Source organism: Lissotriton vulgaris, chromosome 2_1, assembly GCF_964263255.1.
Source record: "Lissotriton vulgaris chromosome 2_1, aLisVul1.2, whole genome shotgun sequence".
NCBI lineage: Eukaryota > Metazoa > Chordata > Amphibia > Caudata > Salamandridae > Lissotriton > Lissotriton vulgaris.
In genome coordinates this window covers 254,543,360-254,562,635 of record NC_141687.1, presented here as the reverse complement: position 1 = coordinate 254,562,635, position 19,276 = coordinate 254,543,360, and the positions used below count along the sequence as shown (strand labels likewise).

At 48.2% G+C, this 19,276-nt stretch overlaps 1 protein-coding gene across 2 annotated transcripts in view; it reads right to left on the bottom strand.

The window, feature by feature from the left end:
- Window positions 1-19,276, bottom strand: part of DDX52 (DExD-box helicase 52) — a 142,914-nt gene that overhangs the window by 98,539 nt on the left and 25,099 nt on the right. For both annotated transcript variants that reach the window (XM_086954873.1, XM_086954874.1), the window contains exon 2: window positions 8,003-8,264. In XM_086954873.1, the coding sequence (XP_086810999.1) occupies window positions 8,003-8,264 (262 nt within the window). The remainder of the gene's footprint in view (window positions 1-8,002; window positions 8,265-19,276) is intronic.

Sequence of the window (19,276 nt, the reverse complement as noted above, 5' to 3'; positions counted from 1 at the left end):
ATGCAGGCCAGCTTGTAAATACACCTCCCTTCCATGGGAAACCTGTTGAGAGCTGGAGTGATGTGTTCAATTTTTTTTACTCCAGATATGAGTTGAGCGGTCATGTTCAGCATTGCCCTTAGTGGGGCTAGGTGAGCTTTTGGAGTCCCTGTTAGGATGGCGTTCCCGTACTCTATTTTAGAGAGAACTAGGGATTAAACTACTGTCAAGAGGTCATCTTGATTGATTTTTTAACTTATATAGCGCGTACTGTCACCCCACGGGTATCCAGGCGCTTCGGACTAAAAACCGAACCACGATGGAATAGGTCGCAACTGGAAGAGCAAAGAGAGAGGACTCGAACTAGGCCTTAGAAAAGACCCAGATTTTCAGGTTCCTGCGAAACTCTAGCAGGGCGCTGATCTGTCTAAGGCTCTGGGGAAGTCCATTCCACAGTTGGGCGCCGGCCACACTGAATTCCCCTCCTCCTAGCCTGGACCGTTTGAATCTAGGCACCGTAAGTAGCCCGGCACTGGAGGAGCGGAGCTGCCTTGTAGGTTGATACCAAGAGAACCTTTCCTGCATAGGAACAGGGCCTAGTCCATGTACCGCTTTAAAGACCAAGCATAGGGATTTGAAACAAACACGTTCCATCACTGGCAACCAGTGCAGCTCTCTCAAAGCCAATGTAGTCGAGGAGCAACGTTGCCAGCCAAGGGCTAGTTTGGCAGGGGCAGACTGAATTCTTTGGAGCCCCTGCAGAATGTATACTGGCGCCCCCAGATACAGGGAATTACAGTAATCCAGCCTGCTGCCTACTATACTAATTACTACCAGTGGTCGCGCCTCTTTAGGTAGCGAGGGGAGTATTTTATGCAGCATACCCATTAAAGCAAAACAGACACTGGCGGTCTTATTTGCCTGCGATTCCATCTGGAGATCATTGTCAATCATCACCCCCAGATTACGTACCTTACTTGCGGGGGTCAGTGGTTCCTCCTCTGGGGTAAGCCTGAATTCGGAGGGAAATTGTCGAGGTAGCCTACCAGAGGAACAGTACAGCACCTCGGTCTTTCCAGCGTTAAATTGTAGGGAGTTCCTTCAAAGCCAGTCGGCTGTCTTCCGCATGCATTCCTGGAACAGGTCCAGAGATACTGCATTATCACCTTCCAGAGAGAATGCCATTTGTGTGTCGTCGTTGACTAAGCAGACTCCGGCAGACTTTATGATGGGGATCAGGGGCTGCAGATAAATATTAAATAAAATGGGACTAATCGCGGAGCCCTGTGGCACCCCATGGAACCCCATGGATAACTGGTGATTTACTGGTAGTGAAAGGAGCTAGTGTTACCACTTGGTGTCGTCCTGCTAAGTAAAATTGTAACCATTGCAGTGCCCGCCCCTTCACTCCCAGCTTCTGTAGTCTTTCCAGTAGGATGAGATGGTTCACCGTATCGAATGCGGCTGACATATCGAGAAGCACTAGCACAGTTGCATTCTCGTTGTTGGCACGCATCCGCAGGTTATCCAGCATTGTGACCAGGACCGTCTCCGTCCCATGACCAGGGCGGAAGCCAAACTGATCCTTGTCAAGCAAGGAGTTCACCTCCAGAAAGCGCGACAGTTCCCTACTAACTGCTTTTTCTAAGATTTTCACTGGGTAGGGTAGGAGAGAAATAGGTCTAAAATTAGCCGGTACTGACGGGTCCAGGGAAGGCTTTTTAATAAAAGGCATCACCACCTCCAGTTTCCATTCCTCTGGGACCACTCCTTCCTCTACGGACTGATTACATATCTGCCTCAACCAAGGAAGAGTGTCTCGGCCAGATGACTTTCAAATTCTGGAGGGGAAGGGATCATTCGGGGAGCCTGAGGAGACACTCTCCACCAGACTATCAAATGCGTCTTTAGTAAGGGTTTGGAAGTTACGCAGAGATACCAGTAGTTGTTGATCTTCAGCTCCCAGCTGTCCAGGATTAAGTTGTTCTGCTTTGTTGTTAACAATGAGACTATCCACGATCTTAGCGATCTTATCCTGGAAATGTGTGGCGATTTTATCGCAGAGTTTTTGAGATGCTGCCACTTTATTGTCCATACATTTAGGGGCAGACAGTGCCTTAGTGATTTCAAAGAGCGCTTTTGTCCCATTTGATGCATGAGCAATTGAGCTGGCATAGAAATCTGCCTTGGCCTTAACAATGCTTTCTTTATACTGCAGATGTCTCCGTCTTAGTTCAATTTTTTCTTCCTCCCCATACCCCTTTCTCCATTTCCTCTCCGCCTTCTTGCGGAGCAAGCAGAGCTGTTTCAGCTCCTCATTAAACCTAGGCGCCGTGGCCTTCCTCCTATTTTTTATCCTCTTCATGGGTATTGCCTGGTCTAAGATAGCAGATATATGGTAAGTATTGACTATGTAATTCTCATCTACCGCTAGCGTGGGATCAAAGTATGTGACCTCTGGGACAAATACTGAGGTTCTAGTCTGACCCAGTTTTGCCCATTCCCTACCTATCCTGTAGGACCATTGCTGGCCTTCAGTGTCCCTCGAGTGCACCGTCCTGATGCTGAACAGGACTAAATAATGATCTGACCAGCTCTGAGGCATTATATTTAGTACTCTCGTTGTGGCCCGATTAGAAAATAACAAATCGAGGACATGCCCCCCTTCATGTGTCGAGCTTTCCACCATCTGCGTAAGATCCAGATTTGTACAAGTATGTCTTAAATCTCGCAGATGGCTATTAGCCTTCCCATCTTCTCAGAGGTTAAAATCTCCTAGAATAATCATTCTAGAGTGGGCCATCTTGGGGAAGAAAAGGTTTCAATTTCTTTAAGTGTTTTAGTGAGAAAAGAGCACCTTTTGCAGAGTTTTTGATGTGGGCCTCCATTGATAAGTTCTTGTCAAGGGTGATGCCTAGAGACTTAACTGAGTCTGATAGGACGAGGGGGTAGTTTAGGGCAACCAGATTCTTGAGCCACTCTTGGATTGGTCGGTGGTTGCTTTTTGGAGAGAATAGGATTAGTTCCGTTTTATCTCGGTTGAGCTTTAAGTGATTAGCGTTGAACCAAGTTTGGATCTCGGTTAGTGACATTGAGGTGTCGGATGTCGCTGGGACACTTGATTTTGAAATAGATTTGGGTGTCATCAGCGTAAAAGTGGTAATTCACTCCAGCTTTTTTCAAGATGATTGTGAGGGGCTCCATGAAGAGATTGAAGAGGGACGGGGAGAGGATCGAGCCTTGCGGGACCCCAAGTGTGACTGTTGTTGACTTCCAGAGACAGGAGTTGATTTTAATTTGTTGCGAGGGGTGTTGAAGGAAGGAGGTGAACCATTTTAGTACTGTGCCATTAATGCCGGGGCGCTTCGATAAGGTCTCCAGAAGAGCTGGTTGATTTGTGTCGAATGCCGCAGATAGGGCAATAAGCATGAGTAGGTAGGCATCGCCTTCATCTAAAGCCTTGTGAATATCGCCAGAGATGTTGAGCACAGCTGTTTCAGTGCTACAGCCTTTCCTGAATCCTGATTGAAAGGTGTTGAGGAGGTTGAACTCATCAATGTGTTTGTTGAGCTGGAGGAGAACGCATTTCTCCAATGTTTTTGCAAGGAACAGGAGGTTGGAGATCGGTCTGAGGTTGTTAAGATCATTAGGGTCGGTCCCTGGTTTCTTGAGAATGGGTGGGATTTGTCCTAGTTGAAGGGAGTCAGGGAAGCAGCCTGAGATGAGAGGCGTTGATGATTTTTGTCCAGAAAGGGGAAATGGTGTGGCTGAGTTCTTTTAGAATTGTGGATGGGAGGGGGTCCATAGTGTGTTGAAGAAGGTTTTAGGTTAGCAATCATACTGAAGACCTCGTTTTCCGACATTAGCTCAAAGTCTGACCAATGCACATTTTTTTTAGCAGGAGGCAGACCTGATTGTCCTTGGTAAGAACTCTTTCTGGTTGGTCAAGGGTGGATAAAGGAGGCAGGTTAAGAGGGAAGGAGGGTTTGTGTTTGGATGAAGGATTGGTCAATTTTTGAGACTTTATTAGTGAATAAGGTGGCAATTTCTTCACATCGCTCTTTGGTGGCTTTGATTTCGTGAGAGGGAGTGCAGTTTGTTTGCCTTTTGACAATGTTGAAGAGCTCTCTCGTTCTGTTTCTCTCCAGATCTAGTTGGCTGCGGAAGAAAGACGCATTTTCACTAAAAATGTGTTTTTTGTATGCCAGCCGAGCAGATCTAAGTTGCGCTAGGTGCAAGGTCAAGGGGTTTAGTCTCCAAGACCTTTCCGTTTGTCTGAGCTGAGCCTTTCGTTATTAAGATCCATGTTGAAACAGGGTTTAGATTTGGTTCACCTCATTTGTTCGAGTGGAGCTACTTGGTCTAAAACCTCTGTAATTTTTTAGTTCAAGTGTGTAGTGAGGTCATCGGCCGTCCTGGAGGAGGGTTGGAGGTGTAGATGGGCATGAATCCTGGATTCAAGTTCGGGTAAAGGGACTTCTTTGATGTTTCTGGTCCAGTGCTAAGGTTTGTCATCACAAATGGGTTGGTGGCTGACAAGTGCGTCAATCTTGAACAGAATGAGGTGGTGGTCTGACCAGTCAATGGGAGAAATCGCTCTCAGAGAGATCAGTTCATTGTTGGTAATGATCGCATCCAGTGTTGCACCTTTGATGTGAGTTGGTTTTTTGCAGAGTTGTTGTGAGGTTGTATATTTCAAGTAGGTTGGATAGGTTCTGGACAGTGGAGTGTTCTGGGTCGTTCCAGTGGATAATGAGGTCACCCAGGAACACGTCTTTTTTTGTCTGTCATGGAGAAACGTGTTATAAGGTCTGTTAGTTCTTCGGGGAAAAGGGTAGATGGTGTGGAATTTGATGGGTGAGGTGCCTTTGGCAGCGAGTTCGACAGCCAGGTATTCAAACGATAGGTATTCTGTAGGTTTAAGTTTGGTAATCTGTATTCCAGCTTTGTGAATGATGGGTAGCCCCCCCCCCCCCTCAGTTTTGATGGGCCTGTCTTGTCTGATGATGTTGTACCCTGGAGTGGTGAGAATGTCAAGAATTGGGGTGGAGTGGACATTGAGCCAGAATTCTGTGAGGAAAGCAATGTCAATTTCTTCAGCAAGTAGAGCTTCAGCAATGTCTGTGGCATGTTGGACTGCCGATCTGCAGTTTGGGTTAGTCTGCCCTGTTCCCATGATGCACTGGGCCAGGGACAGACTGATTTGCATATAGCCAGGTTCTGAACTGGGATGGTGCAGTGAGATAAATAACGGTGATGGATCAAGCCCTGATCTTTGGACTGGGTAAGAGTGGTCTGCTTAATTCAGACACTCTGTTCATCACCACCCCCTTTTCTGAATCGTTTTTGGCCACTATAGGTGTGGCAGGGTATACTCAGACATGAGTCCCTTTCTCACTGCACCATCAGGATTCAAGCAAGCCGGGCCGACGACGGATGAAATGCCAGAAACCGGTCCCCGGTAGCTTGTCTCCTTTCTGGTGAAGAATTGGCTTGGTAGTTTAGTCTGCCCTGTTCCCATGATGCACTGGGCCAGGGACAGACTGATTTGCATATAGCTAGGTTCTGAACTGGGATGGTGCAGTGAGATAAATAACGGTGATGGATCAAGCCCTGATCTTTGGACTGGGTAAGAGTGGTCTGCTTAATTCAGACACTCTGTTCATCACCACTCCCTTTTCTGAATCGTTCGAAATAATTCAGCAAACCACAGAAAAGCTGTGCTGAAGAATAAGTAAATGAAATGCCCTTTTACTGACGTTGTCTGCTAACAGTGGGCATAGGAATAAAAAAGATGTGTTTGCTTACAAGATGTCACAGAAAGAATTGCTCATACAATGTTGCAGACAGCTGTGGCGCTGGAGCACCCCCAATTTCCTTAATCTGTTCTCAATGCCCAGTAATGCTGAAAGAACTAAGATAATCCGGGAGAGAACAAAAAGTGGAAGACAAAGATGAGCCAGATGCTGCCTTCTGGTTCGCTTCACCGAGCCCTGGTCTGCTAAAGGGACTGCTGTATGTCTTTAGGGTCTACTGGGGATCTCCCCATGAGATCTGTTGATTGCTGACTGCCACAAGCTATGAGAGGGGGAGGGGAAAGCAACGAGAGGGGCAGGGCAGGGGAAGGAGAACTACAAGCCCCAGATTGCCCAGAAATGCTTATGAGGCAGGGATGCTCAGCAGCAGGCCGGTGGAATACTTCTTTAGGAACTCATCTGACGTCAGGATGCGTGATATAAACAATTGTTTTTACTAATGTAGCAGACACAAAAGTGAGACGTTATTACCATTGTAGCGAGACAGTAAAACAAATGATCTGAAAAATACATACAGAAACATGAAGTCTTGATTTCAAACTATGTGATATATCCCCCATCCTGGGCAGAAGGGGTGGCCAGTTACTACCCATCTCGCCCTGTAGCGAAGGGCGTGGGGGGCAGAGCAGCCACGGTGCCTCAGATGTGCGGAAGATCTCCATGCGGGATGGGTGAGGGATGTTTTGTTTTTGCAGGGTTATGCAGCCCCATGTCATTGGCGACTCTGCTTCTTTAAAAAGGGGAGACAGGTTTGTTTCTCATTAGACGCCGCTGGCAGGCGCTTTGGAAAAAACTAGTTGAGCCAGCCTCCAAACTGCTCCAGAATGCTCAGGAGCGGGACTGCCAGGACCCTGAGAGGGGAAGAGAGGGGGAGGGAGGGTGAGGCGTGGGAGGGTGAGGCTGAGCTTGGGAAGAGAGATCTGGAGCCTGGGAGATCGGGTGGGATGAAGGGATAAAAGAACGGAACTGGTGATGGAATTGACGCAGGATAAGGTGCAGTGAAATCCAGGAGGGACAGATGAATCCAGGAAGGTGGAGGCTGGGGTGCACGCAGAGGAGCGGGCTGCCAGGACCCTGAGAGGGGGAAGGAGGTGAAAGTGTGGGAGGGCGAGGCTGAGGTTGGGAAGAGAGAGCTGGAGCCTGGGAGATGGGGTGGGATGAAGGAAAGCGGAGGAATGGAACTGGTGATGGAATCGGCGCAGGATAAGGTGCCGTGAAATCCAGGAGGGACAGATGGGCCCAGGAAAGTGGAGGCTGGGGTGCGCATAAAAGTGCACAACGGAGGGAAGAAAAAAGTTCTTGCGTCACGCCGCGAGTAAACTATCCCGACCCGGTGGGCGGGACAAAGAGCGCACACGTGCACATCATCTTCTGACCCTCCGTGTGCACATCTGGAATCCGTATTGATTCCAAAACACCATCGAATGGCGAGAGCAGCGCATGCGCGATGCTAACGCCAGGCAAGACCTAAAAAAGGAGGGGAAAGAAGAATTCACCAGTAGCATGGAAGCATTTTTAAAGGACATTGGAAAGAACAAATACAAAGTTATTGGGTGGGCTGTAAGCCCACAAGTAGATGCAACAGGTCTCAAAGCTCGACCTAATGAATACGGTCTGGATGATACATCTGACAACACAAGTGCAGGAGTACCAGAAATCTTACTGATTAAGTGCCTAATGTCAATTTAGATATTTGTCATTCATTCAGAAAAGCAAACGGAAGATTAGTATTTGCTCTCTAAATTGTATAATCGGCAAAAGGAGAAATAACTGAAATCCCACTACATCAGGGTTAAGAAATAAGAGTAAAGGCAACCATTGCTTGCTATAGGGCTATTATAAGTTTATTTTAGCAAGGAGGGGTGAAAGGTCAGAGGAATTACATCTGAGCTAGGCTGTAATCATTTCACTCATGAAGTATATACTGTAGCAATGCTGATCTTAAACGTCAACTAATTTATGAATGGGATGACATTCAATGAAACAGACACCTACAGATAAACATGAATTAAAACTATTTAGAAGTACAGTCAAGACCTAGTTCAACTATTACATGTACTAGTGATACAGTGAATATGAAGAAACCATGCTGATCAGCTATGTGTTCTGAAACCCATGTAAGATATATGTTGTCACTAGTTTCTTGTTGGTTCGTAAAATAGAAAGACCCAGGTAAAGGTTATATTAAAAAAGAGAATGGACTATACCCGATTGGTTTTCCTTTTTCTTCCTGCTCTTCGCAAATTTCAGTTCATTTGCTTTCCTTTTTCTGGACAATTCATTATTCAACGTCCCATTGGATTTTTCACCGCCAAGCTCTGTGTGCTTCTGTGCAACTGTTCCACTTTTTGGAGCTGGTTGCAAGGCACTTTCTCGCTTTTCTGGTGCCTGTTTTTGGCCTCCTCCAAAGAAGTCGAGTCCAGCCAAATCCTGTGCCTTATCAACTTCATTACGTACAGGTTTTACCACCTGCAATCAAACATTGTTACAAGCTCAAATAATCGAAACCACCTTTACCCACACATGCACAGATGAACATTGTAAATATAATTAAGCAATAACTTTTACAGAGTACAATAGATATTGAAGAAGAGAAGACAAACAAAAAACTGCATTAAAAAATACAAGAGCCTGCAGTAGTTGTGTACCACAAGCCTACTTCAATTTATCTCAATTCTGGTGAAGTGAGGCAGGCTAAAGACAGTTTGGTCCACAGTTTATCAACAAATAAAAAAATAAAGACTATTTTGGGAGCCCAAGGATTAAGTAAACCATTACAGCAGTTTCCTTGATACAATAGTGATGTTGAAGGTTGCAGCTTTTAAAGCACAAAACACAATATTGCAGTTGCTTCACATGCCAGAATATGGCTACTGGTTGTTTAACAACGCCATGGAGCATACGGAACAACATGCTATATGTACTGCTCAAGTCTTGCAAAGCGAAACTGAAATGGAAGAACATCCCCCATCGTTCTGAATGCACGGCAACCATCTACTTAATGGAAAAGCGGATACCAACCAAAGGATGCGCATGTGCTGAACTGCTGTAAGAAGGAGCAAGGTGATCTGGCTTTGGAAAACTAAATGAAGGATTTAACAGACCTCAACAGTAAATGGACACGAACTTCAGTACTCGGCTTGAACTACAGCCTGATTGCAATTTCCTCCCCTTTCAAATGCATCTCCAAGGCGCTACATAATAAACAAAAAACGATACAGCCATAGGATTTGTCATACACCAGCTAAAAAGTATTTAAACTTCTAACAAGATATCATCTGAAAAAAAGTCTGCTTTAGGCGCTGCCTAAAATACCAACTATTTAAGATCCAAGTATTACAAATTGGAAAGTAATGAATTTACAGTACAGAATTGTTTTGACCAACCTCTTAAAATGACCAAATTGGTGGTGATAAAAAGTAAGAAATCAATCAACACATGTCTTTGGGACCATTTTATCTTCAGTTTGCTATTAAACGTGAAGGTGTAACAGGACAGCAAATTGGGAAAAGGGGAGTTCCAATGCCAGGGAAAGCAGCCCTTGGGGTACTTGTGGCAAATCCATCAATACACTAGCAGATGACATTTGCACACATTACTATTTCTGTGCAGTAAAACATTATTTTACTGCAAATGTAATGGTCCTTTCAATTGAAAATGTGCTGTGGGTATAGGCAGTGTGCTACCTCACCATACAAGCGCCACACTATGCCACTCCATTCGTCGCCCCGTTAAGACACGCTACTACGCACCAGTCACTCCACGACACAACACTTCACTCCAATCTACCCCGCTTCACTATGCTACAATCCACTCTAAACTAATCTACTTCAATCTACGGTGCTCTAATCAATCTAACCCAGTCAACCCCACTTCACTTGAATCTACCTCAATCTAACCCACAGTACTCCAATCTATCCAGTACACGCCAAAACACTCCACCCCATTGGAATGTGTCCCAATCCAACACACTCCACTCCAATCTAGCCCAATCCACTCTAGTCTACTCCAATCCAATGTATCCCAATCCACTCCAGTCTACCCGAGTCCAATTTACCCCAATATATTCGAGTCTACCCCATCCAATTTACACCACTCCAATCTACCTCACTCCAATCTAACCTGCTCCACTTCACTCAAATCTACCCAACTCCAATCCACCCCAGCCTAATCTAACCCACTTCAATCTACTGCACTCTACCCCAATCTACCCCCTCAACTTCAATATATCTCAATCCACTCCCCTATTACCCAATCAACCCCACTCCAATCCACCCCTCAATCTAACCCAATTAACCCCACCCCACTCCAATCTACCCCACTCTGCTCCAATCTACGCCACTCCACTGCAATCTACCCCAATCCAACACATTCCACTCCAGTTTATCTCAGTCCAATTTACCCTGATCCACTTCAGTCTACCACCGTCCACTCCACTCGTGCACACCTGTCCAATTTACCCCACACCACTCCAAACCCCACTCCAATCTACCCACATCTATCCCCACTCCAAACTGCCAAAACCTACCCCCCTCCAATCTAACCAAAGCTACCTCAACTCCAATGCACTCCACTCTACCTCAGTCCAAGTTACCTCACTCCAAACACCACAGCAATCTATCCAAATCCACCCCACCCCACCCCACCACTGGAATCTACTGCAACCAAAGCCACTCCCCAACCTCAGCCACTCCCCAACCTCAGCCACTCCCCAAGCCACTCCCCAACCCAAGCCACTCCCCAACCCAAGCCACTCCCCAACCCAAGCCACTCCCCAACCTAAGCCACCCCACTCAAACCTCACCCACACCATCCCACCCCACTCCAATCCCATCCATCCCAATCTACTGCACTCCATTCAAATCTACCCCACTCTGTTCCAATCTACCCCGTCTAACCCACTTCACTCCAATCTACTCTGATCTCCCCACTGCAATGTACCCCAATCCACCCGACTCCACTCCAATCTACCCCACTCCAATCTACCGCAGTTATCCCAATCAGTTCCAATATATCCCACTTCACTCTAAACTCCTCTGCAATTTATCCAACTCCTCTACACGCCAATCTACCCCAGTGTACCCCACTCCACTCTACCCCAGTTCAAATTTCCCCACTCCATTCCAATTTACCCCACTTCACTCTAAACTCCTCTGCAATTTGTCTAACTCCTTAACACTCCAATCTCCCCACTCTAATCTATCTCACTCCAATCTACCCCAGTGCACCCCACTCCAACCTACCCCACTCTGCCCCATTCCAATTTACTGCACTCCAGGCAGTTCCACTCCAGTCCAGCCCACTCAACACCGTTCTACCCGATTCCACTCTACCCCACTCCACTCCACTGCAATCTATCCAACTCCTCTCCACTGCAATCTACCCCACACTCCATCCCACTCCAATCCACTCTACTCTACTCTACCCCACTTGACTCCACTGTAATCTATCCAACTCCTCTCCAATCTACCCTACTCCAATTCAGTCCATTCCACATCACCACATTCCAATCTAAGCTATGCCACCACACTTCAATCTACCCCTCGCCAATCCACACCACTCTAGTTCACCCTACTCTAGTCACCCAATCTATCCCGCTCCACCCTAATCTACTCCACTGGACTCCAATCTACCACACCCCACCCTTCCGTAATCTATCTCAGTCCAATCTCTGCTCCACTCCAATCTGCCCTGCTCACTCAAATTTACCCCACTACAATCCATCCAATTATCCCACTCCATTCCACTATACTCAATCTACCCCACTGCACTCTAATCACAAGCCACTCAAATCTCCCTCACTTCAGTTCAATTTAACCCAATCCACCCCAATACACCCAACTCTATCCCACACCAAATAATCCCCACTACACCCTAAACTACCCTAATCTAAACAACCCCAATCTATCCCGCTCTTTTCCATTCTACCCAACTATAATCCACTCAATCCACCCCACTCAACCACTCCAATCTAACCCACCCTAATCCACCCCACTCCACTCCACTCTTCCCCAATCTAGCCCACTCCAGTTCAATCTACCCCAAAATATATCCCACGCCACTCTACACTTATCTCCTCTGCTCCAGTCTACCACAATCTACTGCACTCCACCCCAATCTACCATGCTAATCTACCTAACTCCTGCACGCCAATCTACCCTACTCCACCCCACTCTTTCCCCAATCTAGCCCATTCCAGTTCAATCTACCAATATATTCCGCTCCACTCTACACACACCCCACTCCAATCTATCCCACTCCAATCTACCCCACTCCATTCCAATTCAATCTACCCCAGTCCACCCCAATTCAATCTACCATGCTAATCTTCCTAACTACCCCACGCCAAACTACTCCAATCAACCAGGCTCAAATCCATCAGGGTCAAATCCACCAGGCTCAAATCTGCTCCACACTGCGCCACTAGCTTTTAGCCATGCTGAACAGCAGCCACAATGGTGTACAACATGGCTAAAACACCTTGCTAAAGCCAGTAGCTCTAACATAGCCAAGATTATTGGCTTTGCCAGTGCTTGTTAATAGTGGGAACTCGAGCCAAAGGTATTGGAGCGCATTACTGGAGCACCAGTTACCTTAAACAAGGTCATATAAAATTATTATGGGGAGATTAGGTGATTTGGCCAGAATCATTGGACACTGATGGCCGCAAAGTGTTGAACCTGGTTTTCCAGTTCCTAAATCGGCAGATCTGGCCGTAACACCAAATCCTGGGTAGAGGAAAGATGGAAGGCAGAAGCCAGCTCTGCTTGTTAAGGACTCAAGGTTCCAGCAGGACCTCAAGCTGTGACACAGCCAGGCTACAGGCTCGAGCTTTCAGTGGCTCGCCCATCTCTAGTCCCAATATCTATAGGTAGTTAAATTAGTTGGTTTGTCACTATGTGAACTTCTGGGTCACCTGTGAAAACGTAGCTGGGCCTATGGTGCAGACTAAAAGCTTTAATTACTGAGCTAGATCTTCTAGGAAAACTTAACTTGAGCTCAAGTGTTTTTCATGCAGAAGCTTAAGATTGGTAATGAGGCCCACTGAACAGCAACAATTTTTGATATCTTTTTCGATATCCAGTGGTTTCAATCAAGGATATGTCAAGGCTTCACAGCATTTCAATAGTTATAATTTCCAGTGCTGGAGATTACTGGCCTCAAATAGCTTTTTCAGTGCCCCAGTACATTCTATTCTGCTCATTCTGGAATTTCACATATTGAATGAACATATATACAGTTGAAGATGGGTGTGTCCTAATGTACCAGTGTATCCCAGGGCTGAGTATAAAGCACTAACTTACTTAAGTGTTTGGAATTAGAATTGACAATTTGGAGACAAGAGCAGCCCTGGAAAAGACAATTTCTACAAGAAACTACCAGCCTTAAAGTGTACTTCGAGTGGAGGTCTAGGGCACCACATGGATATTAAAGCACTGGTCCAGTACAACAATATTGACTTAACTTGCATTGGTGCAGCTGTCCAGCACAGCTCATCAGTTACCAATTTTGGATGCAATTGCAAAGGACAGCACAATTTGACTACTCTGCACAGTGAAATTGTGGATCATTACTCATATCAGTCATCTGGAAACAAAGCTACTAGAGAAACAACACACAATATCAAACAAAACAAGTATCCACATCTTTAATTTTGATTGTATAGCACAAATATTCAAACCCAGAATTGCCTGAGAAAGTGTTTACGTCCTAACACCCACTGCTGCTTAAAGTGTGCACCAAGTCCTCTGCTTTCTGGTCCCCCGCCCACACTTCTGGAACTTTATGAAAGCACCATCTCCCCATTTCACGTAACACTGCCAGATTATGGTCACTTGAATTTGCATGCCGTTACATAACTCTTACAGTGGCCATCTTAGTTGAGGCCGTTTTAGGTCAGTTGACTGACTTCCTGTGTGTCTACTGGGAGAAATCCGGCTGCAATGGGGCTTTTTCCTGAAATGCCCACCTAACCAGCTGCAAAAGGATCTGGACTTGGTCCTCCCAGTGTCCTCTCTGGAGTACATTCTGACCCCATGATGCTGTTCCTGAGTTTCTTGGAACCTTTGATGTGTCCAGCTGGATTTTCCTCACAATTTCTGAAAAAATAGGACTGCACTTCCAGACCTCAGGAGGACTAAGACTAATGACCTAAGTCAATCTGCTCAAGGCGCAGCCTCGCTGGGCAAGAAAAACAAATTGGCCCAACTCTGAGCTTTCTGCCACTCGATAAGCAGATCCTTGTAGCAAGCCTCTCTGGCTTCTATGTGACTTTCCTGGATACAGTCTGCAGCCTTGTCCTGCTGGAGGTTTCTGAGCTCCAAAACAAAGACTAAGATCGAAAGAAGAAATCCTGACTGGGCGAATGTGTGAAAAGTATCCAGCCAACAAGGATTTATCAGGTCTGAAATTTGAACTTTTCTTGCCAAAACCAAAAGCTTCAGTGGGACCTTGTCTAACAGGCGTCAGCGTCCAGATTCAATAGACTTCCTCGGTGCTGCTTGCTACCGAATCCCGCTGGAGGATTAAGACTTCCATTACTGAAACTAAGTTAGAAAGTAAAATCCCTGACTGAAAACAAACACGCTTGGTATAACTGACTTGTACTTGATCGCAGTTTGCCTGTAATCGCAGGCCTCGAAAAATCATTAAAATGTTACTAGACCTGCAGATCTAGTGACATAGATAATCTACTCTCACCGATTTGTAATGCTCTTGATCCATAAACTGGTTTCAAATGATGCGATTGTGGGCAAATATTTTAATTCATTGTGCCACCATTTTCTTCATTATCACATATGAGAGCCCCTTCAAACGTGCGAGTTAAGCATGCCTGCCTGCTGTACAAAAAACTGATTTAATAGTCTAAACTTTTTTTCCATATAGAATACAAATCTAGCCACATATAGGATACACATGACCAATGACTTGCCTCTTAGTTCAATAACAGCATTGTCATCAGGGCGGGGGGAGGAATGTTACTCAAATCATGTTTAAAAACTACCATTTTGGGGGGGGGGGGGGGCTAGGATGGCGGCCTGAGCAGACGTGCTGCTCCGGAGCTCCCACCGACGGCCACTTGGGAGACATGGACGTGACGGGGCCGGGCTGGCCGCCATTTTAGATCGGGCCCGGGTCGCTGGATTGTGCTGCCGACAGAAGAGGGTCGCATCGTGATCCCCGGCCGCGGAGGGGCAACGAGGAGCGGCCTGCGGAGTGTGACCTACGGGGGTAACCGGCCTCCAATTTAGCGGCTCATTCTGGGGGGAACCCGACGGCTCTAGTGTGAGGAAGCAGCGTGCCCGCCATTTTGTGGCCGACCCCCGTGCCCCGAGACGAGCAATCTGATGTGCAGTGCCTGCCGGTGTGGTCCGGGGGCGCTGACAGGTTCCCTCTGGAGCCGCACTGGGGGCCTCTGGGAAGAGCGGATCACCCGGCCCCAGTGCGGAAGTGAGGGGGACCCGAAGATTGACTTGCGGTGGGCTTGCGCTCGAGCCCCCCGCCTGGATTGCCCAGCAACAGCGAGAGAAGGCAGGGGACCTTCCTGGAGCCATCGGTGAGTGGAGAGCGGATGGCAGGTCAGCGCTGAGGGGTGAAGGAGGCTGGCGTGGCTTCGTTGGCTGCCTGCAGGACACAGCAGTGGTTGGAGGGGCTGCGTGGGAACACCTCTATGCATGGAAGTTATGAAGTGCTGCTCCTGAGAGTGCCCTGCGGAGATCCCTGCCCCTGGTGCCTACGGAGACGGTGGGTGTCCGGGGTGGTAGGGACAGAACTGCTTGTGGATAGAATCCCTGTGGCCCCGGATGGAGTGCCAGAAGTGCAGCTAATAAAGGAGCAACTCGCTATGCCCAACTGGGGCCCACTGATCGCCCGTGCCCTGGACCAGGGTACAAGTGGCTAAGCACCGAGGGAGACCCTAGCCAGCTGTCCCGGGGTAAGGAGCAGACACGGGGAAAGGCCACGCAGCCTGAGCACGTGGGGAGCGTTGGTGAACTGTAGGCCAGAGTAGCTGGACTTTGCTTGGGTTGGGATAGCCTGAGTGACCTAGGGGGGCAGTGGCGGCGGTGCCCCTTGGCGCTTCACCAGGAGCGCCCATCGTGTCTACCCCTTTGTAAGGTGGAAGGGACGCTTTTGGACATACCTTGTCGCCGAGAGGCCGGCCCCGGAGCTGGGAGGGGCGCTACACGGTGCTCCTGAGCCTTTCCCCAGGTGTGTTATGTCCTCCATTAGAAACCAGAAGGACAGATCTATTAAGGACTTGTTCGTTAAGACGCAAGCGGACCAAATGGCCTCTAATGGGAAAGCTGGGTCCTCAGACTCTAAGCCAGGGACGGAAGCCGGAGCTGGACCCATCACGAAGGAGTTTCTCGAGTCCATGTTCACTGCCCTGAGGGAGGACATCCGTGTGAGAAGTTGGCCTGATATATAGTGCTCACTATTCTAGTGATCACTGTGTATCATACCAAACGACCCTTATTGATGATTGGTTGTAAGTCAACCTTATAGACCAGCTATCCTAGTAGCATGGACAAGAGCAGTCTTTAGGCTAAACTCTAGAGGGCGTGTTAAGCCAGCTGTTATACCATCACATATACCCCTTGAACACCAAGTGAAAGGACACCACACAAGTTGTTATGAAAATAAAGGATATTTATTTATAAAAAGTCTACCCTGAACTCTTTATGAGTCAGGGAGCTAAGCACAATACAAAACACTTAAGAAAATACTTCAAGTTGCACAATTTACACAAATGCCCGAGGGGCACGAAAAACCATGTACTCTAAAAGTGGAATGCGAAATACTAGCAGGTAAGTAACAAGATCCAGAGGCTTCAGGGTCGCTAGGACTACACTACTGAACTCTAAGGTTAGGAGCAGGAGGAATAGGGAGATCGGGTGCAGAGTGTGCACTCTCACGCAGGATGCGGGACAAAGTCTATGGAGGCTAGTATTTCTAAAGTCACTGTTTCCGGACGAATCCGACTAGGTAGACTAAAAACGAAAAAGGATCTGGACACTTTGATAGTGAACCTACGTTGGAGCACCGAAATGCTCAGGTTACCTAGTCCAGGGGCCGTGGCTGCATAGGGTTCAAAAGACGTCGGGAATCCTCGTTGTAGTCTATGGAGCCTGAAAGAAGTTGTTGCTGGCAGGCGACCAGTGAAGAAGTTCGGTGTGATCCAAGCCTGGATCGGTGATGAAGATGACCTGAAAGCAGAGGGGACTCAGTTCTTAATCACTAGCCAGTGATTGTGTGGGGACCAGGATTGCACCGGATGAAGTCACCTCGACCAGGTGAGTGGGCGACGCTGGACTCTGCTGTCCCTCGGACCAGGAGGCGCTGTCGGCGACCAGGCTGGAGGTGCGAGCTGTCCCACGAAGGTGTCTGCTGTCGGCGATGCTGGAACCAGGATTGGAGCAACAAGCCTTGGCAAAGGCAAGCCCACGCGGTGGAGTCAAGATGGCGTCTGGAGTGGACCAGGAGGGCCAGGGGTGCTCCTCTTTTGGAAGGGAGCAAGGGCCAGTCTGGAGCAACCAGACCAGCTGTAAAATCGTCGTGGTGCTTCGTCAGGCGGGCCACTAGCCAACGGGCAAGTGATCGGACAACGCGGTGAGCAGCAAAGAGCAGAAGGGCCCCACGCAGATCTCGTGGATGCTGGCAGGCTGGACTTCGGTGCTGGAGCTGCTCAGGGTTAGGGCTTCTCAAACCCCAAAGCACTCACTCGAGGATCCCTCGGCGGTCGTGCTGGTTAAGCGTCGTGCTGGTCTAGAAGATGGCCGGTCCCTCAGGTCTTGTCACACCCACGAATCTCAGCTGGGCTGATGATGCAGGTAGAAGTCAGAGATGCCAGGGAATCCGGGTCTCGTCGAGCTGGTCAGTCTTGATCCAGAGGATGGACGTGCAGCAAACCGCAAGCTCTTAGATGGTGCCTGCTGGTGCAGGGTGGCTACTCCTTAGCCACAAGGGAGAGTCTTCAGAAGGTATCAAGAGTTCCTTTCGTGGAAAGTAGTTCAAGATTCAGAATTATCTAATTTGGGAAGGGGGCCTGCTCCTACCTTTATTCTAAGAAAAGGGGCTGGCACGCGACTAGGTCCTGCCCATGGGTGGGACCAGGAGGGGGATGGTTACACCCCTCTCCCTTGTCCGGACTTTCCCCAGCTCAGGGGCTGGTGTGCCCCTGGAACTGGTTTAAGCCGGCATATGCACAGTGAGCACCGTGTGCCACTTGCAGTCACCTTCCTCTCAGCCCTGCCTACCTGGGATACACAAAACCCTGTCTGGGATGGTGCTAGCACCGCCCCTGACAGGAAACCCTTTGTCCGAGCTCTCCTCGCTGGAAGGACTCCCAGCAGCAGGAGGTCAGACTTGTGTCTGTGGTGGCAGCATCCATTTTGTGATGCTGAGGCTCGAGTTAGCTTTAACCGGGGTTCACAGTTACATACATGTCGTGTCCCTCTAGAAGGTTGGAATGCTAACCCCGTCGCCAGAATTGGCGAGGGGTTAGTATTCCAATTCGTATGACACCTTACTCGACATGTTTTGATAAAGCGATACCAAAGTTGGCAAATAACCGCGAGGATTATAAGGCACTTAAGAGTATATGGTACGCGTTATCATGGAACAGCTATTAGGACTTGGTTCCGCAAGCTGCAAACGGGCTCAGCTCATGCCAGAGCACCATCTCACATAATTCCAAGCACTCTGCCTTCAGGATTGATGAGGCCTGCCATAGGAGTGACTGATAGGAATATATGTGTCCATTTTAGGGTTAGATATAGGAATACTATATCTAAAGCAAAGGGTGATTACACCACCTTGCCCCAGCTGTCATGCAGCCAGTTGTGTCAGATTTGGATGGCCAGCCAGGGGTGGCATAATACATGCTGCAGCCCCTGGTAGGCCCTGGGTGCACCTAGGCCCTGGGTACCTAAGGTACACTGTACAGGGGCTGATAAGGTGACTCAGTATCCAATTAGATATGTACCTAAGGTACATGGAATCCATTTTACAGAGAGAGCAGTGGGCCTGGGGTCCTGAATAGCAGGGCCCCAGGTCAACTAAGTCGAAAAACCAGCAAAACACCAGGCAAAAAGTTGGGGGCAACCATAGTCAGATATCCACCTTCCTACAATCCGTACCCTCAAGCAAGAGTTCGCAGCGGAGATCCGGGAAGTCCGGTGTGATATGGACGGCATTGGCGAGAAAGTGGCGGATCTGGAAGGGAAGAGCGATGGGAGGGACACGGAGGTGGCGGCTCTGCAACGAGAGCTTCTCAGGATCCACGACCAGCAAGTGGACCTCCAAGCACACGTCGAAAATTTGGAAAACAGGTCCCGGCGCCACAACATTCGTATCAGAGGAGTGAGGGTGGACGAGAGCTTGAAAGATCCATTTGCCTACTCCAGTGAACTCTTCAATCACATACTTGACAGGCCGGTAGAGACAGAGCTGAGGCTAGATCGAGCGCACAGAGTGGGGCC